Raw genomic sequence first — 21,661 nt, forward strand, 5'->3', positions numbered from 1 at the left:
TATCAGAGGCAGCAGCATGGGGGAAGGGCAGGGATCCCAGTGAGCATGGGAAGCTGGCTCCTTCATCCTCTCCCTGCACTGCTGCCTCTGTATCAGAGGCAGCAGCAGCATGGCGGGGAGAACTGCTTGTAACTGTGCACATTAACTGGTAAGCCCTGTCTCATTGGTTAACCATGTACACAGTTGCACGTTCACATCCCTGTCTATGGCAGCAGTGACTGTGGGATCTGGACCACTCTTAATTCCCTCTGATCATCATTTACCATGGCAACATCAAACTCTTTCTACCAAAAGAGGATGCACATGGTGAAGGTTCTGGCACTAGAACTCACAACAATAGCTCAAGGGAGATATAAACACCAATAAAAGCTACCAGCTTTCAAGCCCTTCCTGAGAATAACGGACAAATTACTTGATTGTTTTCCTTTGTTTCCCTCTAGAGTTTTAGAGCCTTTCTGTGCGAGGTGCTGTGTGTCCTATGGGGAGCCCAGAGCCCTCCTTTCTCATTGATGTCATTAAGTGCTGAGGATACATGATGCCTTGCAGAATTGGGCCTCTAGTCGTCTGCCTCTTCATGCTCTGTTCTGATCTGACTATGCTCCCCCCTCCAGTGCAGGAAGAATTTAACCATCTAGTTTTTTAAATCACTCTTCTCTTTTCTGATTCAACTAATAAAAACATCTTCCTGCACCAGAGGCCACAATTCATTCTCCTTTTTGAATATACAGCACTTGCTTGGAAATAGGGGCTGGTGGAGGAAGAAAGTGATATCTGGATCCCACATGAGGCAGAGAACAAGGATCTAGGTAGGACCCTGCAGTTAGAGACAGGATTCCTTTTACAGTTGCTTCTTTAGAAAGATCTGAGCACAAGACCAACATGGTCCTTCTCTTTCCTGTTTTTTTGTTTTGTTTTTGTGGCTTTTTTTATTTGACACCCACTGCTATTACCTTGATAGGCGTTGCGGCCTCTGGGCTTGCTACAACTAAAGGAGAAATTAACACCATGCCTGAAAACTCGTCTGGTTTCTCGCAGGCAGTCAAGATGGAGATGGCTCCTCCCTGCAATAGAAAAGTGGGAGGCAACTAAGCACTAGTACAGATGATAATTCATTACTTTTTGAAGAGCACAGTGATGTTCTGGGTGCTTCACTGGCAGGCACAAATGGCAGTTCTCTATTCCAGGGAGCTTCCTGTGGGCTAGACACTTTGGGCACGTCTATGCTGCTGTGGTTGATTTTCCGGGGTTCGATTTAGCAGATGTAGTATAGACCTATTTGATTGAACTCAAAGGGCACCCCCGTTGGCACCAATACGCCTGCTCCTCACAAGGAGTGAGGGAAGCCAACAAGAGCATTTGCTCCAATTAGCTTTCCACTGTGTGGACAGCATGGAAATGTGATGTACGATACCTCGACTGCAGCTACGTAATTTACGTAGCTAGAGTTGTGTATCTTACTTTGACCTTCCCATGTAATGTAGACCAGCCTTTGTGCAAGCAAAAGATAGAGTAGCTAGAAGTAAAAGGGTAGATTTGTTATTTTGTGGGGATGGTTTTTAGAGGATGAGGGTGACACATTCTCTGGCTTCAGCCCCGCAAACTCTTATGCATGTGCTTAACTGTATTTGCATGAGCAGTCCCATGAATTTAACTGGATTATTCATGTTTAAAGTGTTTGCAGGTTCAGGGCTTGAACAGGTCTCTGTGGGGAGGACTAAAAATTAAATGCCACTTGGAAATAGTATCAGTGGGGACATGGTGGACTGGATCAGAGAGGTGCTGCATGACAGAAGGTGTGGAGATGAGTGGGAGTAGGACACAAAGGTAGCAGAAAGGCAGGCAGACTTTTGTACCCTGTCTTTTGGAGTTATACAGGTACCCATGGGTAACAAAGCATTGCCGCCTGGGAAGAGAAACCATAAACATTTGGGTGATTACTATAGGCCCAAAATTATCCTCTTGCAAAAGTCCCTTTCCTCATCCCCTCCTCCACCCAGAGCAAGAGCTCTACAATCAGTGACTTACTCATGGGCAGCAAGTTCAACAGTGGCATATTCCCATATAGTTTCAAGCCAAGTGTAGGCCAGACTTCTGCAGAAACTGTAGGAATTGGAGGAGAGGGGGAGGAGCTTGGCTCACTTTTCAATAAAGATCACAGAGGATTAGTTGTCAAGGAAAATGCTTGGTGAACTTACACACTGCTGAAGAATCGTTGGCGTGTTTAAATGGAGCAGCAGCAAGAAGAATCCCAATGACCTTATTTGGCTTGGTACTTGGAAATTAGTTCCTTGTTACAGAGGCTTAGAGCACAGTGAACACTTAAAAGCATGCCATGCACTTTAGATCAGAATTCTTGTTTATCTGAACATGGGATTAAATCCCGAAGTGCTTATTCATTTTTTGTATACATGGGGCAATCACTGTGACACCTATAAGAATACTGCTTGATTGAATACTCAAGAGCTGACCTATACCATCCAAATCTAACTTAAAATCTACTCACAAAACCAGTCCTTTTGTTTTTTCATCTCTAATCCTCTCAACATTTTCTAGTACAGTTGTGTAACTGAATGAGGCTACAGTGTGTTTCCATGTTTTATTCCCAGTCCATTCACAAGGACACAGAGCATATAGCTTCCTGGTTACTGGTTCAAATACAAGCCGGCTTGCTGGCAAATCAAAGAAGTTACTCTCTGACAATTATTCATTGCTTCACAAGGAATGAGATGGTTGAACTTAGGGTCCTCTTAGTGGGCTGGTAGGGATGTAAATCATGAATTAGCCCATTGTTGCAAATGGCATTCATTAGCATCTTCATCTCAACAGAAAGGTCAAGGCCTAAATGGGCCATAGTGACTCAAGTTGTCCCTTCTAGAGATGAGGGTCCCTGTGGGGGCAAGGCAGTGGGGGGAAGCTTGTACAGTAGGACCTCAGTGTTAAGAACACTTCAGGAGTGGAGGTTGTTCTCAACTCTGAAAAAAATGTTATGGTTTTCTTTCAAAACTTTACAACTGAACATTGACTTATTCAGCTTTGAAACTTTGCTATGCAGAAAAAAAATGCTACTTTTAAGCAGCTTAAATGAAACAAGCAAGAAACAGTTTCCTTACACTGTCAAATCTTTTTTTTAAAATTTCCCTTTATTTTTTAAAAAATAGTTTACATTTAACATAGAACTGTACTTGTTTTTGTGTTGTCTGCTCCTGCCTGGTTATATGTTTCTGGTTCTATATGATGTATGTGGTTGATCAGTCATATAATAACTCTGAGGTTCTATTGTTTGTTACTTTATGATTTCTGTCTCCTAGAACAGGGGTGGGCAATAATTTTTGAAGTAGTTGTGGGTGGAGGGTGGGCGGGGCCTTGGGCAGAAAGGGCGGGGCCTTTGAATAGCTGGAATTGAAAGGGCTCCCAGGAATCACATTAGAGGGAGCGGGAGCTGTGAGCCTTTCAAATTCTGCTATTTAAAGGGCTCACTGCTTCTGGCCTCACAGCTAGCATGTTGCCTGGGAGCCAGAGCCCTTTCAGCTGTTTCCTGGAAATTGTGGGGAAGGCGCGAGCCCTTTAAATAGAATTAGTTGAAAGGACTCGTGTGTCCCAGCTCCCAGACAATGCGTTAGGGGGCAGGGCCAGGAACTGCTGGGCAGGCCAGAAAAAAGAGCTAAGTGGACCAGATGCAGCCCGCTGACGGGCTCTTACCCATCCCTGCCCTAGAAGAGGACCTGAACTGCTGTGGCAGATGGATGTAATGATTATTATTAAGATGTACAGTGTCGCGAGCTTACCATGGAATGCCCCAGAATAAAAACTGGAAGGTCTGGATGATCCTTTTTCATGAGTTCAATGTGTTGCAAGCTGTCTCTGATGAAAATGTGGAAATCTGACACAACCATGCGGTCACCTTCACTCTGCCCATGGCCAACTGTGTTGGGGGAAAGGAAAACAATCCTGCTACATCAAGTAGAGCAATAGTAACATTTTACTTGGCACCTACATACGCCAGATACGGGTGCATCACAAATGTGCTAGACATGTGGGTAGGTTAGCACACACACGGCTCATTGCATATATCTGGTCCCATACAGTCTCCATCCCACATACCTACAGAATGGATAGTATGCATGTCCTATAGAAATACACAGTACAACACACAGGACAGCTAAGAAAACTTATGGCTGCCCAGATCTTGTCTTGGCAGGTTGGTTCCACATCAGTAGAAACAAGCAGACTAACAGGCTACGTCTACACTGGCATGATTTTCCGAAAATGCTTTTAAGGGAAAAGTTTTCCGTTAAAAGCATTTTTGGAAAAGCGCGTCTAGATTGGCAGGATGCTTTTCCGCAAAAGCACTTTTTGCGGAAAAGCGTCCGTGGCCAATCTAGATGCGGTTTCCCACAAAAAAGCCCCAATCGCCATTTTCGCGATCGGGGCTTTTTTGCGGAAAACAGTACTGTGCTGTTTACACTGGCCCTCTTGCGCAAATGATTTGCGCAAGAGTGCTTTTGCCCGAATGGGAGCAGCACAGTATTTCCGCAATTCTTACATGAGATCATCAGTGTTCTTGCGGAAATTCAAACGGCCAGTGTAGACAGCTGGCAAGTTTTTCCGTGGAAAAACCTGCCCGTCTAGACACAGCCACAGAGTTTAGCTCTAGTCTTTGACTGCTCTGAAGTTCAAGGACTGTTCAGTTCTGGAGTTTGGACTGGCCTGCTATGGAGACAGAAAGTAGATACTGTACCAAGTTCAGAGTTTGTGGACATTAAGATGCAGGTACTCAGATGCTATGGTGGGGGGCACAGTAGATATACCTAGAGAGATACAAGATTTGGGATATTGGATTAGATTATTATAGGCAAAGCCGGTGTAATGAAAGGAGGAGTGCTGACCAGCACCCAGTGACTAAGGGATTAACTCAGGTAGCTAGCAAAGGTTTTTGCCAAGGGGCCAGGAGAACTAATCGAGATAGAGGGTTGAAATTTGAATTGGATATAGGTTCCCTGCCTGCTCTTTTTGTGTGGGAGAGATAAACCAGGAGTTGAGAGACATAGAATGATTTAAATCCAGGCAGGACTACCATGCCCCCACTAAGGATGTTAAATATCAACTAATTGACTGATCAAATAGTCAATGCATTTTGCATCAACTATTCGATTAGTCAATAGGGCAATTCCACCTTTGAAGTGAGGCAACAGCCATAGGTCTGAAAGCCCCGTGTGGAGCCTGGGATCAGCTGGGGACTCCAGCTGATCCTGGGCTCCATGGGGTGCTGCTGCTTCAAACACTGTGTGCAGCCTGATGCCGGGCTCCCCACAGCATTTCAAAGCAGCAGCACTGCCCAGAGTCAGTGGGGGAGTCTGCAGCTGATCCCGGGCTCCACACGGTACTGCCGCTTTGAAATGCTGCATGCAGTCTGGAAATACCCCAGCTGGCCCTGGGCTGCACGCAGCTTTTCAAAGCGGCAGCACTGCATGGAGCCCGGGGTCTGGCCCTAGATTTCAAGCGGCACTGCTGCTTTGAAGTACCCCATCTTCTTCCTCCCTTGCTTCCTATTTCTGATAGAGGCAGATGCGGGGAGAACCTACTAGTCAACTAGCATGTCAACTGTCCGAAAAGCCTTTCTCATCCCTAGTCCCCAGGGATTATGGGCATGGTAGTGGACTGAACAAAGAGAAAATTAGAAGTAATTAAAGAGAAATGTGAATCCAGTTGCATTCAGGGTAATTTTTCTTTATTTTGTAGTTTGGTTTGAACTGCTCTGTGTGATCCTATGCCTTCCCTCCCCCTTTACTATCTAAGCATTGTGCCAGAGTTTTTCTCTGTTTAAATTAGTTTTCCTTAGTTGCTCTGTAACATTTAGCAATCAGGTATGCTTTATCAAGTTTATCTTCTGTTCTGTAATAAAAATCACTTCTTTTAAGGTGATTATTTGATTCTTGTGTCCTGAAAGAGTCTGTGTGTATCTGCATACTTCTGACTGAAGGGTCAGCTACCAGAGAATGCAGCTTGGTTTTCTCTTTTATTTTTTCAAGCTCTTTTGGGGCAAAAGATCTTGGGGTACCCCTCAGGTGATTTCAAGTGTTCAACCCTGGTTATTAGGGATCAAAAAGCACTTGATAGTGGCAGCGGCTCCCCAAAATCTGTGTATTATGATTCTGGAGGGAAAGTTTTTTATAACCAGTGCCCATACAGGCAAGGTTTTAAAGCTCTCTTGCAGCCCCTCACCTTCTGCACTTGGAGTTCCAGAATGGGGCACAGCCCTGACAGCAGGTCTCCTGCAAGGTTCAGACTTGTGTACAAACTTTCCCAACTTCTGGGAGTCTCGGGACTCTGATCTTTGATTTTGCCACAGTTGTTCTATTTGGAACTATCTAATGGAATAGTCGTTCTATTAGAAACAGTTGTTCTATTTGGAAATATCTATCTTGAGCTTTCCTTCTGCTATTTTGGGGGCATGGGTTAGTGTGCTAGCCTTCATCAATGAGAAATCTGAATTCAAATGTTACCTTACTGTCGGGTCACAAGCATAGGAGTGGATAAAGCACTTCTCCTAAGCAAGTAGTAATGCAACTCTCCCCTCCCCCAGCATCCCAGCTTGACAGAAAGTCTATTTATGCTACACACGGTATTTGTCTTGTTTTTGATCAGTTTTTAGTCTCCTCTGCCTTTTTTCCTCTTTGAAGTACACTAGTTACTATGGAAACAATGGTATCTTTAGTAGGAGGGAGGGATTAGTGACATCCATAAGCACCGTACAAAACCAATTTATAGCATGCAAAGGTTTGAAATGTATACCACACATTGTAGAAACAACAGCATGTATATGATGATTATCATAACCACACACATTGTGTGACATATATAATGAATATAATTATTTTTTAAAAGAGTCTTGCTGTTTCTATTCAGTGTAATTTGTCATTTAAGGAAATTTGGGGAAAACAAAAATTACTGGGTCCATGTTGCAGGCTGGCCATGTCTAACACCCACACCGTTCACTGGTGTTGATCCTGCTGGGAAGTGCTAAATGGGCCCTTCTGATTAATGATGCAGGTGTCTCTTACCTTCCTGGATATTAGGGAGGTGGAGAGGAAGTCTGCTAGAAAGAGAGGATCTAAAGTGTGGGCTGAGCAAGCCAGAAGGAGGAATCTTAAAGGTAGGCAATACATAGTGTGAGCAACACTGTATATTATGTTGTTAATTTCTGTGTTTGGAATCAAATACCAGGCAGAGGCTGTTTGGATTCTACACAATGTGTAGACTGTGTTTCAAGAGCAGGTTGGGAAAGGCACTCACTTGTATTACATATTCTTTCTTAAAAACATCAGTTTAAAATAAATCTCATCACTAGCTCCATACATGGCTTCATTTCTACAAAAGATTAAATAAAGTGCTTTTTTTTATTCCAATGGGATGTATGTGCCCCAGTAATACAAAAATAATTCAATAGACCCAGAGAGCAGGTAGTGCACTCAGTACACCTGGAGGATGGGTCAGGCCTAATTAAAGATTTGTCCCAGATGGGGTGGGGGAGTTGATTAAAGGATCTGTCTTCCTGTGAGGAGCCATGGTCACTAATAAAGGCAGGCCTTCGGGGCACTAGAAAGGAATCAGGAGGCTGAGGGAGAGAGTAGGCCTTAGGATCCTGTCTCAAGAAGGGAGCTTTGGCAAAGGATTGAGAGAGATCCTGGGAAGCCACAGTGTAAAGTGAGCTCTGCTGCCAGGGAAGCAAAACTCAAGGGGATGAATTTCAGGTGGGAAGAGATGCACAGAGAGGCATTCAGGCTTTTAGGGTGAAACCCTAGGGAGGCAGTGTTCTGTACAGGAGTTGCAAAGAGCTCTACAGACCCAGGGGAAGGGGTGAAGGTCTGTGGAGGAGTAAGCTGAGATAGGGGCTGGGGAAAAGCACCTAGAGACAGGGGCAGAGGAAGGCAGCAAGGAGCCTGTTAGCTATCTGCTATAGGGTCCTGGGGGAGGAACCCGGAAGAGAGGGAAGGTTGAGGCCTCCCCTTCTAGCTGTGAGGAAGGTGGCCTGTAAGCCCTGATATAAGGACCAAAGACTTGATATAAAATCAATGGGCTATTGTTTTGTGGGACACTGTTACCTTGGAAGGGCAGGAACTAAAAGTGAACTGCCTAGGATGGGGGAGAGGGGCTGGCTGAGTCACAAGATGAAGCACACCACTGTAGGGTCAGATAGGCACGGCATGGCAGGTAGCTAAGTCAGAAGGGGACATGCCAGTTAGTGAGTGACTCTTACATTGGCATAGTTTTTCATTCAGGGAACTGGCATAAGTTATACTATCAAAAACATTTTTTTGGTTATAAGCTGTGACTATTCTAAAGAGTGCTTGCCAGTCTAGATACACCTGTATGGCTATGTTGGCAAATGTTTTCTGGCATAGACCTGGTCTATATTTAAAAATTAAATTGATTTAGCTATATTGCTCAGGATTGTGAAAAAGCTTTGTATGCTGTGGGTTGTGCTTAGTTGCATCTACACCAGAGGGTAAGTCTCTCTAAGGTGATAGAAGAATTTCTCCATCAACCTAGCCACTGCATCCTGAGAGATGACTTGACCTAGGAAGTGTCTATACTATTTCTGGCCACTTCTCATTATGGGGAGATTTTCAACTGAACAAATGGCAATTAGGTGTCTATGGCTTATTGACTTTCACAGGAAGTTAGACAACCCAGGACTATTTGTGCCTCTGAGAATCCTCGCTTCTACAAATAGCATCTACTTTCATCTCTAGGGGGTGTGAATGGCTTTTTTGTCTAATGATACATAGACAGTCGTAACACTTTAAAGGTACCATTTCCCTGCAAGCCTAAAGAAGTGTCAGCACTTCACAAACATGAAGGAATGAACCATCCTACTGCCGCTGGGGGCAGAGCCGTGTCAGTATCTCCAGTTTTACAGATAAGGTCCCCATGTCTTTTTGTTAGCTAAGTGACTTCTGCAAGCTGGCACAGGGGTTTAATAGCAGAGTTAAGAGTAGAACCCAGGAGTCCTGATTCCCTGTCCCTGTTTTTATACCACCTAGATGAGTATCTTTCTCTCAGATCTCATACCAAAAACTAACTAGGGGGATTTTCCCCTGCATGTGATGGAGCAATGCATGTGAAATAAAGGGAGAACAGACTCCCCAATTAATATATATTTTTTTATTTTTGGAACTGATCCAGCAGTGCTAGTAAGAGAGTCCAAATAGATTACATTATAGACATTCTTTTTTTCCTATCATTTTATTTTAAGAGCAGTTGCTGCACTTTTATCTTTACCTCCCTAAGACATCAAGCCAGCTCTGGAAGGTAATGAGTCCATTAAAAGTTAGAATTTCCCAACTGACAACTGCTCAGGCCAGGGAGTCGAGACCTTCTGAGCTAAATGAAAGGAGGTGGTACCACCAAACATCAATATAGTAAAAACTCCTGATATTTCTCCTTCAAATTTTACAGATTTTAGAGGAGTTAGTGAGAGTGGAGGGGCCAAATACATTCCTGATGAAACCCAACATGTGCAAGGGGATGAATCTGCCCTAATGGTTCTAAAAAGCCAGTTTCACAAAAGCTGGTGCAGAAAAAAGCTATACCTGTGAAATGGCTGGAGGATGAAACTAAGCAAATGATGCTCAAAAGTGAGGAGTACAATAGTGGGTCACAAAAACATCACATGCTCCATAGCTCTGCAATTTGGAGAGTTTGTCTTTGAGGTGAGAAATAATAGCGTATATCCAGTAAGCCACCTTGCTCAGAACTTTTATCTAACATACACGGCACAGCTATTTTAATGACAAGCCTTTCAAGACACTCAGCTGAACAAGCTGAAAATGGAAGATATGTAATCACCAGACAAATTCTATACCATGAGCCTAATTTTCCAAATTATACCTACACAATTGTGTGTCTAATTTGCCCACTCAACTACTACTATTGCATATGCAAATACAGAGGTGATGATGCAATGGCTATAAGTAAGTGTACAAACTCACTGTGCAGCTGCATACATTTTTTTATAAATAAATCAGTCACTATTCTTTTTATAAATTGTTATTCCTAAAATCAGAGGGGCTAATCCTGCCCTCTTTACTCCCAAAAAAGCACTACTGCAAAATGTTGGTTGCTTTACTTGAGTAAGGACAGAAAGACAATTGCAGGAATTTAGCCCCCCGACATTAGAAAAGGAAAATAAGCATTAGGCCATTTTATCTCCGCCCTATGGCCAGAGCAGAACTGTTCCCTAACAGCCTGTTCAGATTATAAGTATACCTGAGTCCAAAATCAGAACAGCAAGAGGAGCAGATGACAAACTCAGCCAAGTCTGAATGGGGGCTCAGGCACATGAATTTCAGCCAAGAGTCACAGTCATGGAGTTTGAGGCCAAAAGGGACCACCAGGTCATATAGACCAACATTCTGAATACTGTATTACAGGCCACCAGCACCTGAGCCTAACAACCAGAGATGTAAATAGGCATTTTAGCCTCTGGGGTGAGCAAGCATATTTGCACCCCCTATCACTTTTTCTGCACTGTCAGCTTTTGCACCCTGGGCAGCTGCCTTGCTCATCTTGTCCTGTTATGGCCCTGCTAACAGATGAAATTAGACTGTTGTTTTACAGCCCTAAGGAACCTAAACTAGTAGGTGGAGTGTGGATGCATGTTGCATTGTCCTGTTACACATCTTTATAGAAGAGGAACTGCTGGCTAGCCTAGTTGGAAGGTAGGGTGGAAGAGGGAGCTTTTTGAGGTATGGAGTGAGAACTACCACCAGTGAGAAAGGAATTGCTGAATTGTTCATTCTGCCTGTAAAAACAATGAGGAGTCCCGTGGCACCTTAGAGACTAACAGATTCATTAGGGCATAAGCTTGCATAGGTAAAACCCACTCAGATACCACAGAGAGGTAGTGTGTTAGTCTGATCTTGGTAAAACAAAAAAGCAGTCATGTAGCACTTTAAAGACTAACAAACTAGTTTATTAGGTGTTGAGCTTTCATGGGGCAGACCCACTTCTTCAGATCACCAGTGGGTCTGCCCCACGAAAGCTCATCACCTAATAAACTATTTTGTTAGTCTTTAAAGTGCTGCATGACTGCTTTTCAGATTCCTTGTTTTTGCAGACACAAACTAACACAGCTACCCCTCTTGAGACATCCTACCGGCGTTATTTGTGCAGTTCTGCATCCTCACACATCCTACAAGCACCTTGCCTTCTTTAACCCCTACCCCCTCTCCCTCCCAGTGTGATGGAGCCATGAAAAAATACAGCAAAGTGATGTCAGCAAGACCCTTCAAGCTGCTATTGGTTCACACTCCTTAGGAGACTTGACGCACTGGCAGATTTGCAGATAGGCTCAGCAAATATGCAGAGTGCAGCTTTACACACTTCAGTACAGGGTGAATGGAATTTGACACTGCCTGAAGGGAGCTCACCAGTCAGGCAGAAGAGGCAGGCATGGGGAATGCAAGTACTTTCCCCTCACTCCCTTAGCATCCGGGGAATGGGATGAAAAGCAAGTTGTGTCGTGGAGCGCACTGCTGCTGCCCCTCCCCCGTCCCCACACCTTAACGAAATGGTGCCCTTGCCCTGCAGTGTGATTACTGAACTAACCCATCATCCCACAACGAGATCCAAGCTATGTGCTTCAGCTGAAGCTCCTGCTGGTGACAGCCTGGAGCTGATTAACAAAGAGCATGATGCCTTCTCATTGAAGCCAATGGGAGCTGCAGGTTCTCAGCAGGGCTGCAAATCAGAACTTTAAATACAGTAAATTAGATCAGCAGGGCATTAGCCATCATGGCAGCGGCTGCTCTTCACCCTCCCCAGGTCCTAGGGCCTCTGTCACATTATTTCACAGCTCGCAGATGTATTAAAGGGTGCAGGAGCACTTTGTTAAACCTCCACATGGGTCAAGATATAGAAAGAGGCTGCTGAAGAGACCAGGTCCTTTGAAAGATTTTTTTTTTAATAGAAAGTGCTAGCAGTTTTCATTTTAAACTTTGAGAGGAACAAAGAGAATGAAGCAATGCGTTGGTGCTCTTTACAACCTGGTTTGTTCTCCACATCACAAAGTGATCCTTTGCTGGGGGACGGAAAGCTCCGATCCTCCTGGGAACATGTAAATTAGTGATGGAAAAATCCCACGAGGCCTTCCACTAAGTCCTGTAGTTTTATATATTTCAGATGACGATGCTTCCACCTCTCCCCCTGGGAGATTATTTCACAACCCAAAAGAACCCACGATCATAGCTTCATTCTATCCCTCTGTTATCTCCCTTAAGGCATTCCTAAATGGTACTGTGCCTCATTGGAGCATACATCCCTCAAATATTTGTAGACTTTCATCATCACTTTACTTATCTATTTATTTACATAGAACCATATCTATTTTTTTTTAAATCCTTTCCTGTAAATCAAGCCTTCAAAGACAAAGGCAGCAGCCTGCACTCTGGTTTTTAGTGAATTGTTTTTCAGAGTTTCTTCTAGAACATTTCACTGCAGGAGAATTAGGTGGTCAGGGAAAATGCAGCACAGACACTGATTTCAGTTATGCTGCAGCAAATCTGTTGGTTTACTGGAGTTGCTCGAGATTTGAAATGGTGTCAGTGAGATCAGCAATTCTCACCATAGTCTGCCCTTTATCTCCCAGTTTACCACCGGAAAACCATGAGACTAGAAAGCATGGTGTGAAACACCTTCAGCCTAGAGAGGAGCTGAGATGTGGTGCTTGAATCTGGATCCGGAATCTAGTACAGAGTCTGGGTTACATCCATTTTTACTTGAGACCAGGGGTGGCAACCCATGGCTCGCGAGCCACGCGTGGGTCTTCTCCCCCAAAAGTGCGTCTCACGAAGCTGCTCTTGCACCTGCCTCCCAGCCTCTGCCCTCGGCTCCCTTGTACTCACCGGGGTGGCGATTCAAAATGACGCCCAAGATGGTGGCTGTCGACAGGAGCCTGATATGGCCAAAAAGGCTAAGCTTGTTTCTTAAAGGAGCAGCCTCCTTCTTTTTTTTTTTTTTTTTTTTTTTTTAAACTTGACAATTCTGGTGCGGCTCTTTGCATTTTTTCCACCGCTGTTTCAGCTCTCTTTGTTAAATGGGTTGGCCACCGCTGCCTGAGACAAAAGGCTGCTTAGTGACCGCCAGGGAGCAGGAGGTTAGCAGGGCTCTCTGACTGAGCTCTGGAACTCTGTCCTTAAGTATATGTCTACATTGGAGTTAGAAGGTGTAATTTCCAGCTTCGGGAGACTTACCCTGCTGCCTCTGATTGAGGCAATCTGCTAAAAATGCAGATGAAGTCATGGATGTGTGAATGATGGGATGGGTTAGCTGCCCCAGTATGTACAAAGGTTTCAGAGAAGATCTTAGCATGGCTCTCCCATCCTGCAGCTCATGCTGCTGCCGCTTCATAGGGTTACCAGGCACCCAGTTTTCGACTGGAAGGCCTGGTCAAAAGGGATCTTCATGGCTCTGGTTGGCACTGCCGCATCAGCAGGGTCAGGGGCTAAAGAGGCTCCCTGCCTGCCTTGGCTCTGCATGGCTCTCGGGAGCAGCTGCCAGGTTCTTGTGCTCCGTAGGCACATGTACGTTCTGAGCACTCCCCCCGACCCACTGACTGGGAACCGTGACCAATGGGAGCTCTGGGGGCAGTGCCTGTCAACATGAGGGTTGTGTGTGGAGACTCCCTTGCTGCCCATGTGCCTAGGGGCCACAGGGAACTGGTGGCCATTTCCTGGGAGGCATGGTAAGAGCCGCCTGGATCCTGTCCCCCGACCTCCTGCCCCAGCTCAGAGTCTAGTCCCACTCCCAAACCCCTCTCCCCTGAGAGATGTGAGCTGGGGAATTACTGGGGGGGGCTGGTGCAGGGCAGCAGCAGAGGTCAGCCTCTGCCCTCACACTCACCACAGTGGTGGGAGCTGGAGCGACCTGGCAACCTACTCTGTTCTACCCCACTGCCCTCTCCCAGCCTGCTGCACTCTGTAGGGCCTTGGAGAAGGGATGGGGCATGGATGGCACCTCAGAAGAGAAGTAGGGGCAGGGCAAGGGTTTGTGCTTCAGAACAGGCAAAATATGGCCTCTGGGATAGATCCAGCCTACGGCCCAGTGAGAGCCTCAGGCACTCTGCTTACCTGCCCTGTCCTTGCAGGTCACTCCAGCAGCCAGCTGCATGTGCTTCTCTGAGCATTGCTGTGAGCCAGCTGGTGGGGAGGGAGGGAGAAGGCTTCGTGCACTGGCCCCAGCACAGTCATAGAATCATAGAGCTGGAAGAAACCTCAGAAGGTCATCAAGACCAGCCCCCTGCTCTAGGCAGGACCAATCCCATCTAAATCAACCCGGCCAGGGCTTTGTCAAGCCGAAACTTAAACACCTCCAGGGATGGAGACTCCTCTACTTCCCTAGGTAACCCATTCCAGTGCTTCACTACCCTCCTAGTGAAATAGTTTTTCCTAATATCCAACCTGGACCTCTCCCACCACAACTTGAGTCCATTGCTCCTTGTTCTGCCATCCATCACTACTGAGAACAGCCTTTCTCCATCCTCTTTGAAACCTCCCTTCAGGAAGTTGAAGGCTGCTATCAAATCCCCCCTCACTCTTCGCTTCTGCAGACTATACAGACTCAACTCCCTCAGCCTCTCCTCATAGGTCATGTGCTCCAGCCCCCTAATCATTTTGGTCGCCCTCCACTGGACCCTCTCCAATGTATCCACATCCTTTTTGTAGTGAGGAGGCCCGGAACTGGACACAATACTCTAGATGTGGCCTCACCAGAGCCGAATAAAGGGGAATAATGACATCTCTGGATCTGCTGGCAATGCTCCTCTTACTGCAGTCTAATATGCCATTAGCCTTCTTGGCTACAAGGGCACACTGTTGACTCACAGTTTCTCATCCACTGTAACCCCCAGGTCCTTTTCTGAAGAACTACTACTAAGCTGGTTGGTCCCCAGCCTGTAACAATGCTTGGGATTCTTCCGTCCCAAGTGCAGGACTCTGCACTTGTCCTTGTTGAACATAATCAGATTTCTTGTGGCCCAATCCTCCAATTTGTCTAAGTCACTCTGGACCCTATCTCTGCCCTCCAGCGTATCTACCTCTCCCTGTAGCTTAGTGTCATCCACAAACTTGCTGAGGGTGCAATCCATCCCCTCATCCAGGTCATTAATAAAGATATTGAACAAAACTGGTCCCAGAACTGAAACTTGGGGCACTCTGCTATAAACTGACCACCATCCCACATGCCCAGTCTCACAGTGGGAGCTGCCTGGGCAGGCAGCACACAAAGTACCTCCCCCCCTAGGGCTTGCGGCACTCAGAGAAGCACATGGCATATGAGGGAGCAGGGTGGCAGGAATGAAGCCTGCCTGAGGGACCTGTTGGGCTGCTGGCTGGGAGATGCCTAAGTAAGTGCCTCCTGGCCAGACCCTGCCTCTGGCACCCTAGCCCTCCCTTCCCCAAGCCTCTGCCCCCTCTCCTACACTTCTGCCTCACATAACCCAAACCCTCTGTCCCCCTGTTCCTGCACCCAAACCCCTCCCAGACCTTTCACCCCCTCCTGTGCCCCTCCTCCAGGTCAGAATCCTCTCCTGCACTCATACCCACTCCCAGATCCTGCACCCCAATTCCCTGTCCTAGGTCACAACCCAAACCCTCACACCCCCTATTGTACCCTTGACCCAGGTCACAACCTCCTTCTTCACCCAAACTCCCTCCCAGTCCCAGCACCCGCTCCTGCACCCCGGTCCTCTACCCTAAGCTCCCTTCTGTTCCCAACCTCCTTCCCAGACTCTCCACCTTCTCCATTAATATCATGGAAGAGTGTGGGCCTTGACCATTTAGAGTGACCCTCCCATAAAAAATTATTGCCTATCCCTGGAGTAGAAAGATGGCAACCCTAAGTTTATCATGTCTCCAATCCAAAGGGGAAGCTCTTAACAGACGGAGGGAGGGAAAAGCTCTACTGTAGGAGCCCAAGCAGTGCTTTGGCTATAGCCAGAACTCAGCTCCCACTCTGAGCATAAATAAATATTAAAGCTGAATGGCACTAAGAAAGAAGCTTGGATCCAGAGGTAGTTAAAGGTGAAACTCTGTCATCATCACAGAGTCAAGAGCATCTCCCATAAAACAGAATCCACGCATAAGGGACACTTATTAATTATGTTACAAGAGGTCTTCAGCAAGGCAGAAATTAGATTCGATGCAGCAGCATCTGATTTAATAAGTTGGAGTGCTGGGAAACTCCTTTTCAGTTCCCATCAGGGCCTTTTAGAGGATAGAAAAGGCAGTTTAATGCTGAAATAGCTCTGCCATAGCATCAGGTGCGTTACAGAGGACCTTGCCATCACTCTGAGCAGTGTAGTGCAGATGAGGGTGTTTCATTGGAGCTCAAACCAAGTTCCATAAGTAAGACTTGTTGGTTACCCCACCACCTCTCTGATTAATGAGCCCAAAGGAACCACAGGGAGATGTTTTTCTTACACAGTAAACAACTAGATTAATATCTCAACCCAATGGGGGTAGGAATGAGTATGTTATCTTTATTAGATTTCGCACTGTGAAAACCCAGTTAAAATTGCTGTTGCAGTTACTGGCGGGGCAGCTGCCCCTTTCAGGTTCTCTAGTGCGCCCCTCAGGGGACAGGCCTGGCTTCCTGCACCTCATGCTAGGTGGAACCACATGGCCCAACCGCTCTTAGACTGGATCTCAGCACCACAGCCCTCTGGTTACAGCTGTGTTTATCAGACAGGCCTAGACACGGTGTTTCCTGTGACCAGAACGCTTGCGCGGCCCCTCAGGAGAGATTCTAAAAGGCTGCCCAGCTGATTAGCAGAACACTCACAGCTAGGTTTTGTTTTTACTGGTGGTGCACATTCACACATACAAATTTATTCCATCACTGAATGGGAAAGATTGGAGAGAACATTGCCAGGCACCAATAAGCTGTTTCCTTTGGGTAAAGGTGAGCTGCCGCAGCTGATGAGATTGACTCTAAAACAGCTTCTTTAAAAATAAAATATTATTTGTTCACCCGAGGTACACGGCACCCAGCCAAAGGAAGGTCTTAGACACATGGGTATATTGCCTACAATCCTGCACCTTAATTTTGACCTTTCTAGCTCTTCAGACCTCCATCTGTGGGATGAGTAAAACAGACTGCCTTTCTGCAGCTTCTACCTCGTTCTCTGCCACCACTGCTGACAGGCCCTTCCTCCCTACTTCAGCATTTTTAAAGTTTAAAAAACCCTTTGCTTCTAGGCTTTCAGCCTTGGGAGGAATAAACAATGCTAGCCTGGTGGGAGCCAGGCAGAGGTGTTCCCCAATTCATAGCTTCCTCCCGTCCATTTGTTTTGTTATCTTTGCCATTGTTTCGCTTCCTGTTTGCTTCCCCCTTAACAGCCTCCTTGGACGGAACTCCTGGCAGTCAGACAGGCTAATACCAAACAGAAGGGGAAGTACATGAAAAGAATATAAACCTCCTACTTCTCTGCAGTTGCTTAAGCATCAACACAACCCATAGCATCAACACAACCACCAAAAAGCTATACAATCACTAGTAAAGCCCTCACCCATCTCTTGCAAACTACACCCATTAGTTATTTCTTGTCTTGTGACCTCGCCCATATTCACCACCCACAAAACATGGGACCTTCAGTTCTGACCAGGTGGAGTGTTCAAAACTAAACAACTGGCAGAACTGGTTTTGTACTGAAGCTGATGGGTAGTGTGTAGATTTTCAGCTGATGGTGATGCTGAAGTGAGTCATACTGGATAATTGGCAATAGCAAGGGAAATAGTTTGCATAAGTGTTTGTTAGTTTTAGAAGTCAGAGGAGAGGAGTTCTTTAGGTGATGGAATTATGAAGGAGTGTATTTATTTTAGTAGCGGAAGTCTTTATTTAGATGATCTGTACTTTGATTTTTAGCTAGCAGGGGCATTGACTGTCTTTTTTGCACATGGAGTACCTGATATGGTGGAGACCTGGCCTCTGAGTGGGGCCCTTAGCTGCCACAACAATCCAAATAATAAATAATTATGACTTGTGATCAGAGGTAGGGCCACACATTTTGTGCAGAGGCAGGAGGAGGCACACAGGTAGTGAAAGTGGATGAGAAAATACAAAGACAAAATCATAAATGTAGGTTGCAAGCACTGTGTGAGGACTTCGTGGTTTCCTATCTTTTTAAGATTGAAGTGGGAAAAAAACAAATGTACTAGTAAACATGTGAAATGAGATAAGAACAGTTCACAACTGAGCAGAACACACTCTTTAAAAATGAATCAAGTACATATTTTTTTATTGAGTGTGCAAACATCCTGGATTTCAAAGCTCCTGATGCTGTTTTCATTATTTGTTTAACAAGTCACGCACCTCATCTACCATTCAGACATAAACAACTAAAGCAGCCAGAAGAAACATCAGAGCACGCAATCAACATCTGGAAAAGTCAAGAGACTGTTCCATATCCTTCATAATATGCAACGCAAAGGCTACTCCTCACAGAACACACACACACACACACACACACACACACACACACACAGGAAGCCTTTACCAGAAAGATGGGGAGCAACAAAACAAGCTTCTTTACCCTGGGAACCATCTCTTAGCAACAACACAAGGTGATTGTTATCCATCCATCCATTGTTATCCATTCATTTTCTAATAATCGAGGTAAGACTGTTCCCTATAAGATATTCACCAGTATCTACCTAGGTTACTAAAGTCTCCAATAACCTAGTATTTTAGCCCCTAACACTCTTTAATATGTTTATCCTCACAACATGAGGTAGAGAAGTACTATTATCCTCACTGGAGAGGATACGCTGGATGCTGTGGATAATAGTACTGCCCTACCACATGTTGTGAGGATAAACACATGGCTGGAGGTTGCATCAGCTGACAATAGGGTGGGTCCCAGTGACTTAATGGATAAGGTGACAGCCTCCAGAGTCTGGGACTGTGGGTTTGAATCCCACCCAGCCCCCACACCCTAGAGAAACTGAGGCCAGGTCTACACTAGACCTGTAAGGTCAGATTAAGGTATGCAACTCCAGCTACGTAAAATATGTAGCTGGAGTTGGTTTACCTTAAGCCGAGTTTGATGACATCTTCACAGAGGGAGGCTGATGGGAGAAAATGCTTCCCTTACTACCCACAACCTATGTTCCTTCTAATCTGTATGGCAGCATAGCTTCACAGGTGATTAATTGGCTCTGCACAGGGAGCTGACCGACTGCAGGAGGAGAAGGGGGGGCTGATTAATCACCTGTGACACTGTGCAGCTTAGAGGGAACACTACTCACAACTGCCAGTGGTACCAGTGGTGACCAGAGTCATCCTTAGCATTTGATTTAGTGGGTCTTAACTAGACTCACTAAACTGATCGCCAGAAGATCAATCTCCGGCACAATGAAGACATGGTCGAGTGACTTACTGAAGGTGATGTCAGAAGTTGGTGGCAGAGAAGGGAACTGAATTCAGGTCTCCAAAATTCCAGGCTCATACTCTAAGCACTGGAGCTTCCTTCCAAACAGCCTAGTTCTGAAATGTCTCTCAAATCCCACTTTTAGTGAGCTGTGTCATCTTTCACCTACACAGAACACATCAGGCATAGCCTATCACCTGCGCTTACACAGCAAGTATATACTGTGCTTTCAGATACTATGCTGATGGGCATGTTATAAGACCATAGCAGGAGAGAGTCAGTATCCATTAGGAATATCCCACTCATCCTCTGCATAGATACAGAAAAGGTATCCTGCCTGTGACCTGCTTAGCGCATAGTCCCATCCATTCTCTATAAAACAGGGATTTTTTTCTCCTAGAAGATCAGGATAATCCATTTTTTTTTCAGCATTCGCAGGATGGTTTCTTTTTCCATCTCCTTCCTCACACAAACACTGCAGTACACTGAGAGCCTTCTCCTCCCACATCAGACACACATTTGCCGAGCCAGGGTATTTTTAGATTAGAGCATGCACACACATACATTATTATTTGTTGCCTTGGCAAAAAAAATAATTGGAAACGGGCAATTTTCTAGGCTAAAATTATTTGTGTCTTACTGCTTGGCATCTGAGAACTCCTGTGAAGCCATTTAAAGTCTTTTTCTGTGCTCTGAAGCTGATAAACAAAATGAGCTGGTATATTAGAAGAGCTGTTTATTCCAACAGATCGTTCAGCAAGGTAAACTGTAGTTCAGAATTTCTGTCAATCTTAAGCATCAAATTCAGCTCTGGTATAAGCAGGCACAATTCCTTTTAAGGTAAGTAGAATTGGCCTCCTTAAAGTAAGGCTGGATCCAGCATTCTGGCTAGGCTGAAAAACTATCTAGTGATCTGGAGAATTAGCCCCCCAAGCAGGGTGAAACAGTAAACAGTTTGCAGCCCTCTGGGCGGGGTTAAGTAGAAGTCTCTGGCCCTGTAACCTCCTGGTTGGGCTGCAAAAGAATCAGCTGGGTAATCGTCCCCCTTAGCAGGGCGAAGCAGTAAGCTAAGCAGCCTGCCATCACCTGGGCAGGGCAGAGCAGGGGTCAATAAGCGTTTTTTCCTTTGGTCTAGGCTTTGGTTCAGGAAGCTTCCTCAGCAGGTGAATGCTCCACTCCCCATCAGTGTCCACAGGTGACTAGTTGTCTAGCAGGTATTCCTGGTCCCCAGACTCAATTGCCAGAAGTCTTGCAGGAGCAACCCATGTGTTCCCTTCCTCTTCCATCCTTCCTACCTGGGATGACTCCTTTCATAGGAGTTCTCCACTTGGAGCATGTGCAGCAGGGAAGAGAGGGCACGGTCTCCTGTGCCCACAATAATTGGTCCATGCCTGGCACCTCAGTGTGGGGGTGGGATACCTTGGCACAGTCATTCCGATAATCCCACAGTAAAACTTCCAAGTGAGCATGTCGCAAAACGGCAGGTTCTTTGCAGAGTTCACTTGCAAAGAGAACTACAACTGAATGGGCAATATTAACACTAACTCCAGCAATGCATTGTAATCTGGGGCATGCAATCATGGTGTGAGAAGCACATTTAGCTAGCTAGTCCTTCTACCAGCCCTGCTTCTGCGACATACCCTGCAAAATCTTTGCACTGATTTTGAATGGCTTGTGAAGGTAGGGGTGTGTGTTTGTGTGTCTGTCTGTCTGTCTAAGGGGGCAAGGAGAGTGGAACTGATTACTGTTCCATCAAGGAATAACTACAACAGTCACAGCAGATGTTCGATCTCCTTCTAATACATCCCTCCATATTCATGGGAGATGCAGTTCTTTATTCAGCTACTTTTGAAATGCAGTCTCTCAGGCCAGCATTGAATCCGCTCCCTTCACACATATTAAGGCAACAGGCTAACAGGAATGGATGTCCTAGTCTATCCATTAACTGTGAGCAGTTGTCCTAAAATGTATTTAATGATGCTGTATGTCATTAAATGGCTGTTGAGTTCTTATTCCTCCTCCCCCACCAAAAAGCTGCATTTGGGTAGCAGGTGAAGGAATGTCTATAAAATATTTTATTCCCCCGGAAGAAAATCTCCATATAAATGTAAGATCTATCGTCAGCAATGCAATCAGTTGGGTGTCTCTAAGGGACTATATATCTAGGCACTGTGTGGTTGTACTAAGTGCCCTGTAATAGTTTTTTACTGTTGCTTCAGCAGAATGTTCCAGAAT

The 21,661-nt window shown here is 45.6% G+C and overlaps 1 protein-coding gene across 5 annotated transcripts in view; it reads right to left on the bottom strand.

The window, feature by feature from the left end:
• The window catches only part of MGLL (monoglyceride lipase), a 128,159-nt gene that overhangs the window by 19,576 nt on the left and 86,922 nt on the right, over positions 1-21,661 (bottom strand). For all 5 annotated transcript variants that reach the window (XM_014572069.3, XM_075938805.1, XM_075938804.1 and 2 more), the window contains 2 exons: positions 3,786-3,922; positions 951-1,061 (listed from right to left, as the gene is read on the bottom strand). In XM_014572069.3, the coding sequence (XP_014427555.2) occupies positions 951-1,061; positions 3,786-3,922 (248 nt within the window). The remainder of the gene's footprint in view (positions 1-950; positions 1,062-3,785; positions 3,923-21,661) is intronic.

Source organism: Pelodiscus sinensis, chromosome 11 (assembly GCF_049634645.1).
Source record: "Pelodiscus sinensis isolate JC-2024 chromosome 11, ASM4963464v1, whole genome shotgun sequence".
Taxonomy (NCBI): domain Eukaryota; kingdom Metazoa; phylum Chordata; order Testudines; family Trionychidae; genus Pelodiscus; species Pelodiscus sinensis.